The sequence below is a fragment of the Lepidochelys olivacea genome (genome assembly GCF_965140295.1).
Source record: "Lepidochelys olivacea isolate rLepOli2 genome assembly, chromosome: 21".
Classification (NCBI taxonomy): domain Eukaryota; kingdom Metazoa; phylum Chordata; order Testudines; family Cheloniidae; genus Lepidochelys; species Lepidochelys olivacea.
The window spans coordinates 16,955,000-16,963,310 of NC_140431.1; the positions used below are offsets into that span (position 1 = coordinate 16,955,000).

Here is an 8,311-nt window from a genome sequence, read left to right on the forward strand (position 1 = left end):
GCACGACCTTGCTCTTTGTTCTATTGAATTTCATCCCATTTCTATTACGCCAGTCTTCAAGGTCATCCAGAGCTTCCTGTAGAGCGTGCTGATCCTTCTCTGCATTGCTGATGTCTCCCAGCTTTGTATCATCCCCGACTGCAGTATCACATGCCTATGTCTTGGGCCAGGGCCCTTAATAAAGACACGAAATAAGATTGGTCCCAAGACTGATCCTGAACTCCCTCTAGTAGGATAGTTCACCTGTCAGCCCAACCTGTTGTTTTCTCCACTTTAGCCAGTTCCTTACCCATCTTCCCCTGCTTGTACTGATACCCACCTTCTCCAATGGAACGAATAATTCCCCATGTGGTATCATATCAAATGATGCTCTGAAGTCCATTAGCTCTACTGCATTTCCCTTACCTACAATAATCGGGCCCCCTAAAGGCCCATTGCCCGGCTGTAGCTCAGGGACTTGGTACCCACTGCCTGCACAGGGGGCTAAATTGTTAGTGCTCAGCTAACAGGAATAGTGAGTGGCACAAAAGCAACGGAGGGTGGGGAACGCACAGAGCCATGATGTATGTGGGGCCAAACTCAGCGTTTCCAACACTGGTGATTTTTGTCACAAGTCTTGTGTATTTTGGTGTTTTTTTAAAGCCCCAGCCCCTGGAGTCAGGTGATCATGAGAGCATCTCAGCTTTCATAGAAAGACAAGTTGGAGTAACTTTCTAACATCCACGCTTTTGGAGAAACTCCCTCCTGAGCAGCTCCTGAAGGCTCACAAAGGAGAAGACAAAGAAAAAGGGACCTAAAATTCATCATTTTATCAATAGTTCCTGATTTTGGACTGCTTGGGGTTGGCAATTTCGGGGCACCCAACTGGCGTGTCTGACACACCCACGGGCACTTTACGGTCGCCTTGTCTCTGCGCAAACACCAGCTACGTCCAGCCCTCCCTCGACACTTCTAGCGGCAGGGAAAAGGTATAGGGCAGTATCGTTACAAACCTCTGTGTAGCAGTATAGGCCAGACTGCTGCTCCCTGGCACAGCCACGTCTTCACACCAAGGAGCTGCCTGGGGATTCCAAACGCAAGGGGGCGGATGTAAGGGCAGTCAACAGGGGAAACTGACCAGACTAGCCATTGCAGTGCAGACTAGTCTGGAATAGCTAGAGGGCTGATGCTGGAGGGAAAAGCCAACTCGAGGGCTCGTCTGCATGGAAAAATGGACTGCAGTCGCTGGTGTGGAATATGTGAGAGCACTAGGTATTCTGGAGTGGATCCTGTGGACACTTTCTTCTGTCATTAAAGTCATTTAATTCCAGAATAATTTGTGTGCTTCCAAAGGGAAGCAATTCTTCCCGAATGGAGTGATTTTCATTCCAGAATGGGGCCACATTAGCTACTTCGGAATAGCTAGTGCTCGTACTTAGCTGGTCTTTATTCCACACAAACTACTCCAGTCCATTTCCACATCCTGCCCCTCCTTGCCCCACAGAGAGCCCCACCCGGGCCGGGCCTCCCCCGAACTTCTCCTGGACCAAGCCACCAGCCAGCCCACTTAGCCAGGGTCTCAGCACAGTCACGACTTCCATCTGAAGCCCTACCTCCCGTCAGGGAGCACATGTCCCAGACCTCCTCTGCCTTTACTGGCCCAGTTCCCCGTCACCCCCGCCTCCGCATTGGCTCGCGCTTCTGGTCTTAGATGGCCCCGCCATGGCAAGTGTGTCTCAAGGAGCCAGGATTCTCTTTCTCAGTCTACCGGAGTTGTCACGTACCTGAGTCCTTAGTCCTGCAAATTGTCCCACGGCACCTGCCGTCCCCCCCCACCCCCCGCACTGCCTCCTCAGCCCCAGCACCTGCTTAGGTGGGGCCAGGCACCTCCCACAACCGCCCCAAAGCCTCATGGGGGGAGCATGCATACAGCCTGCTGTCTCTGCTCTCCCCCCACCCTGCATCCAAAGTGATCTCCCCAGCCCCTCTCCCACCTGACAGACCTGGCTGCCCTGCTCCATATTCCTCCAAACCCAGCACCCTCTACAGCAGGACTCCCCTTTCGGGTGTTCTTGGGAGGGGGAAGCTGCCAGACAACCGGCTCAGACCCATTGTAATGAGGGGCTGTGCTTGGGGCCGAGAGGGAAGGCTGGACACGGGAGGATTGGGCTGACTAGTTGACTAAGAACTCCAGGCCGCCTGCCAAGCTGATCAGCTGTGGGGCAGCAGAGCAGGACGGGGAGGCAGATGTGTGTGAGTGTAAGACTCGCCGTCGCGGGCCTGCTTCCCAGATGCGGAGTCTGGCCAGGGGATTCAGTGAGGAGCAGAGCCAGGCAACAAGGCCAGAAAGGAGTGTCCAAGACAGGTTGGCAGAGAAGATGAGTTACTCAGTTACTCTGGGTGTAAAGAAACTGGGTTAGAGGCTGGCTGATTATGGTTATTTATGTGTATTGCAATGGTTCCTAGCGAGGATCAGGGCCCCACTCTCCGAAGTGACACACACTCATAATCAGGGAACGAAGGCTGTTAAAGCATTTCAGCAGTGCACTGTGCCCTAGCTATTCCGGGACTCAATCTGGGTGTGAATTCTCCTGCGCAGGGTTGCTGGGTTTTGGGGCGGGGGGTCACTAGGGAAGGGCAGGAAAAAGAACAAAGTCAGACACTAGGGGTAAAGTGTCAGCTCCCAGGAGTAGGACTATGTATCAGTGTGTCGTTAAAAACCAGAGAGACAAGGTGTCACGTTCTGGGGCGTCCAGGCGTCACAGAAACATGCATTGCGAGTCTGTACATTAAACCCTGCTTCAGTGCACCGACCCGGCAGCCTGCCTACAACACAGCTGCCCCATTCTGGTTACGCCGGGCAAAGGGATTCGAATGCCCCCCACCCCAAATTTTCCCAAGCCTGTGTGCTTTGCAATGGCCAGCCCCTCTCCTGGATTGATAAGGGAGGTATTAACATTTGTCTCCTCCTTTAAAGAAACAAAAGCACTTCACAGCTTATTACAGGTGTGACCAAACTGTGGCCCACAAGCCGCATGCAGCTTTTACTGTTAAATTGCGGCTCACGGAGTCCCCCCAGTCTCCACCTACCAGACCGGGGGAAGTGGTGGGCGGGGGGGGGCCTCGGGGCTTCTACCCTGCAGTGGAGTGGTGGGGCTAGGGCAGGGGTGCGAAACTGTATGGAGGGCCGGGTAGGGAAGGCTGTGCCTCCCCAAACAGCCTGGCCGCTGCCCCCTATCCACCCCCTCCCACTTCCCGCCCCCTGACTGTCCCCCTGAGAAACCCTGACCCAGGCAACCCACCCTGCTTCCTGTCCCCTGACTGCCCCCTCCTGGGACCCCCCACCCCAAACCGCCCCCCGGGATCCTACCCCAAATCAAACCCCCCGCCCCCTGTCCCCTGACTGCCCCGCGCAACCCCCTACCCCACCCCACCACCACCGCGCGCGCTGCCTCGCCCCCTTACCGTGCCGCTCAGAACGGCAGGCGCTCGCAGCCCCGCTGCCCACGCGGCGGCATGGCTGCAGGGGAGGGGGAACAGCTGGGGAGGGGCCGGGGCTAGCCTCCCAGGCCAGGAGCTCAGGGGCCGGACAGGACAGTCCTACGGGCCGGATGTGGCCCGCGGGCCGTAGTTTGCCCAACTCTGGGCTAGGGGCTTCTGCCAGAGACGATTGGTGGCTGCTGAGAGTGGGGGGACACCATTAAAAAGTTTGCCCCCCCCCCCAGTAGTTTGAGTCACACACACCCTGGCACGCCCCCCTTCCCCTCAGCGGCAAACACCTGGGAGCTGCAGGGAGGGGCCACTGCTTTAGCTCTGCAAGGACAGACAGCACCAAATGCAGCAGGTTCCAGCTGTTTGCAGCTGTCTCTGCCCATGGCCGCAGGTCCAAGCTTGCTGGCTCCAGCAGCTGCCTTGCAGGGAGGGGCCCAGTAGCGCTATGTGACAGCGCGGGGCCAGCAAACCCTGGCAAACATCGGGAAAGGTCACATGTCACCTCTGGCTTCTGCCCAGCAGGGAGGGATTCTTGGGGCTTCAGCCCCACTGGGTGCACTTGCTGGGGCTCTGGGCTTCAGCTGGAGTGGGGCTGAGGCCCAGGCAGGCACGTCCCAGCTCTTGAACTTCTGAAGATTGTCGTATGTGGCTCAGAGGGTCAGTAAGTTTGGCCACTCCTGGTTTATTAACGTCACTGGGAGATTGCTAGTGGCTTAAGAGTGTGCTCCAGTGGTTAGCAGCTAGGACTCTGGGGTTCTACTTAGGGCCTTCCACTGCCTCCCCGTGTGACCTTGAGCAATTCGCTTTACCTCATGTTGCTCATCAGCAAAATTGTGAGGGTTCTCTGCAGAGCACTTTGAGAGCCCAGGGATGGAAGGTTTGTTTTGTTATTAGGAACCCAAGAGAGAATCCTTGTTTGTTGTGGTGGCATAAATTCTGGATCTAGAATGCTAGTGGGTGGATTGTTGGCTACATGTGCGAGCAAGCCCGGGTCTGCGCCTGGAGCTGGGAAGAGCCGAGACAGTGGGAGCCTGGACATGTGTGAGTTGTCTTGATTGTCACGTCTCTCATCCGAATGCAGAAACCCAGGGCCTGTGGCCATTCTTTTTTTAGAGTCTGTGAGCAAAAATCATCGGTTTGTTATAAAAGCCTTTTGCTCCCGTCTCTCTCTGTCTGTCTCCTGAACTGAGAAAGAGTGAGAGAGACAGAGGGCCAATCACTCATGCTGCCATGCCATTATGTCAAGCCAATGTCTGAATTTTTAAAAATTGCCATGTTAGTGTCTTGCATAGGCTCAGTGGCATTCGTATTTATGATTGATACTGAACACTGGGGACTGCACAGCGATCATTTGTCTTGCTGCAGAAATTAGTTTGTGTTTCAAGAGATTCGCCAGGCCCTGAGGAACAGTGAGGCAGGTGCAATGATGCTGTAATAACCCACACAGAGCAAAAAGAAAATGGGGGACTAGGCTTGCGGGGGCAGGGGGGGGGGCGTGAAAATCACAGCCCAGCCCTAACATACGTGACTAACTTTTAATCAATAAAACACAAAACTCTCACAGCTGTTGAAAGGGAATTAGAGTAGCACTCTGCTCTGTCCTACCATCAAAGTCGACAGCAGAATCAGGCCAATGCTGAGACGTTGGACGAGCCTGCTTCCATTGCTCAAACCAACTTCCAACAGTAGCCGCTCTTTGCTGGAATCCCTCCTCCACGGGGACCCCTCCCCGGCATCTAGACACAGGCCAGACTTAGGCCTTGTCTACACTAGAAAATGCTGTGTGTGTTTTCACATCGGGTGTACCTGCCTGGGTTTTAGAAAGAACTGAGGTCTAGTGGAGACTGGACAAACCGTTCTCAAACAGGATTCAGACCTGGAGGGAAGAAGTCTGCCTGGAATGGTTCACAGCACTGCTTCTGGCACAGCACATCACCTCTCCTCTGGGCAGGTCACACCCTCCGTGGGTCAGAGTTACTGCGGGACAAGCCAAAGCCCCTATCCCAGCTCCTATTTCCATGATGGACTGAACCACAGCTCCAGTCTGAAATCCCCCTCCCACCCTCATCCTCGGCTCAGGGCTTAGCTTTTTTTCATTTCTGGGGGCACTGAAAAGTCGATCCGAAAAACAGGAACCACTTGCAGAAGCTGGAGGGGGGGAGGGCTCATATCAACCATAATTCCGCCCCCCACCCCCCCGGGTATGATCATATCCAGAGCAGAGGCGAAGTGTGGTACTTGGAAGCACAAGGCACCTGTTGATCTTCCTGCCAGGGCAACAGGCTGCATTAATTTCAGAGCAGAGAATTGAAAATCGGGCTGAGCAGGAAGGCCCTTCGGATGCTCTTCTCTCGGGGGCTGGGAGAGGGGTTTTGTCAGGGGCAACAGAGACCTCTCGTGCCTGATTACGCCTAATGGACAACTGGAGAGACGAGCCTCCCAAACACTTACTGCTGGGCATCATGGTTGCTACTGCATGACAACCGCCCCAGGTCGTCCTAGCAACAGCCCCGTGGTGGCAAAAGAAGCAACCTGGGCCCAATCCTCCCAGTCACTGGCTTCCAAAGGATTGAGGAACAAGGAGTGCAGACCTGAGCTCTGGCTTCCACAGGGGTGTAACATTTCTTGTACACTGAGTGAACTCCATAGTAAACCCTTGACCAGTGAATTGTCCGGTGCTGAAGGGGCGAGATAAGCATTCAGTACAAAGCTGGCTTTCTCTTTCTCTCCCGGAGTGCTGTCATGCTAGACCAGTAGTTCTCAGACCTGTGTCATGTGACCCCTTTCACACAGCAAGCCTCCTTAGAAAAGAAAAACACTTTTTAATATATTTAACACCATTATAAATGCTGGCGGCAAAGCAGGGTTTGGGGGTGGAGGTTGACAGCTCATGACCCTCCATGTAATAACCTTGCGACTCCCTGAGGGGTCCTGACCCCCAGTTTGACAAATCCTGTGTTATGTGGGGGCGCTGAAGATCACATTGTGTCAATGACAGCCCCAGTGTCTAGTAAATATGCTTGAGCTCATGTCCGAGCAATAACAGGGACTTACCAACTCTCTGCAGCGGCCCCAAAACACACAAAGCCCCGAGCCCTTTTTCAATCCTGCTAAGCTCTTGCCCTCAGCCATATCTTGTAGCAATGAGTTCCACAGGTTAGTTATGCTTTGTGGAGAAACAAAAGAAAGAAAGAATTTCCTTTTCATCAGTATTAGATTTGCTGCGTTTCAGTTCCATTGGCTGTCCCCTAGTTCTTGTTTTACCAGAAAGAAGAGAAAGGAACACCCAGTCTATCTTCTCCCTCCTCTTCATTACTTTGTCTCTCTCTACCATGTCCCCTCTTACCCACCTCCTGTCTTAACTACATACCACTCCTTCCTAGTTGAACTGCCTGCTCTACATTCCGGCTCATCTGCAGCCTCTCCGAAAGAGCAGTTTTTTCAGGCTGCCCTGAAACTGGGCCGAAAGGGAGAAGCAGATGAGGGGGCTCACGGAGCAGTTGGAGTAGGCGAGCACCATGGCCAAACTGGAGGCCACGAACGCTGCAGGCGTCTGAGAGAGGCGATGAGTGGCAGAGAGGCAGATCACCACAGAGCAAGGGATCCACATCAGCACAAAGACCGTCACCACGGTCAGTATCATGACAGTGGCCTTCTGGTTGAGCTGGGTGCCCCCTGACGAATGGCCCTCATGGGGGCTCCGGCACCAGAGGGACTGGACAATCCTGGAGTAGCACAGGAGCAACAACAGCACAAAGGGGAAAAAGGCAACGCCCCCGAAGAGAAGGAAGTAGAGGAAGGTTTGCTCCGGGGTCAGGAGGAGCATGCAGTAATGGGCGTCTCCAACTGCCATGACCCTTTGGTGCAGCCAATTGGGGATGGAGACAAAGAAGCCCAAAAGCCACATGTTCATACACAGCAGGAGCCTCTGGACCTTACTGGTGGAGAAGGAGCAGGTGGGATGGACCACGGCCACGTAGCGCAGGATGGATATGGCCACCATGCTGTAAAAGCTGCAGAACATGGTCCACATGGAGAGGCTCTGGCTGCTGACACAGACGGCCACACCCATCTGCCAGTCCTCCTGGAGAAAGGTCAGCAGCAACACGGTGACGTTGTAGAGGAGGAAGAGCAGGTCAGAGACGGTGATGTTGACCATGAAGGTGCTGGTCAGGATGGAGATGTGGCTGCTGCTGCTGCTCTGGAGACCCTTGATCAGGACCAGCAGCAACAACAGGTTTCCTACAAGACCGACTGACAAGATCAGGCTGCAGAAAGTGGCAAAGACGTATCTGAGCTGCCTCACGGTCAAGCCAAAGAAGCTGTGTTCCGTGCCGCGTGCGGCGGTGGCGTTGAGGGTGCTGTCGAGGGCAAGGAAGACAACGGCCGTGGTGCCTGGGAAATCCATCGTTCCAGCTTGACTGAAAGGAGAGCAACAGAGTCTAGAATAATAATAACCAATAATACCCACAGGGTCCTGCTGTTGCACCTGGCCTCTGACCATCCCATGCACTTTACAAACATTGCAGCAGCCCTGGCAGGAAGGGGATTAGCCTAATTTTACAAATGGGGAAACTGAGGCACTCAGGAGCACTAATTTACCCAAAGTCATGCGAAGAGTCAGTAAGGGCAGGGAACAGACTCCAGGAGTCCCACTAGTGTGACCAGAGAGCAAGTGTGAAAATTGGGACAGGGTTGGGATGGGGTAATAGGCGCCTATATAAGAATATTGAGACATCTGGTCACCCTGGTCCTGACTCCTTGCCTCTGTGCTTAGCCTGATGTGGGCAGGGATCGCCCTGTGCAGATCCACTAGCGAGGTGCGACCTCGCTAAAGAGA

General features: G+C 54.2%; 1 protein-coding gene across 1 annotated transcript; it reads right to left on the bottom strand.

The window, feature by feature from the left end:
* Nucleotides 1-6,880: 6,880 nt before the first annotated feature.
* Nucleotides 6,881-7,879, bottom strand: LOC311511194 (galanin receptor 2a-like; the record flags this gene model as incomplete). The annotated part of the gene is made up of 1 exon (XM_084611591.1): nt 6,881-7,879. The coding sequence occupies one exon, from the start codon at nt 7,877-7,879 to the stop codon at nt 6,881-6,883; it is 999 nt and encodes a 332-aa protein (XP_084467717.1).
* Nucleotides 7,880-8,311: the final 432 nt, after the last annotated feature.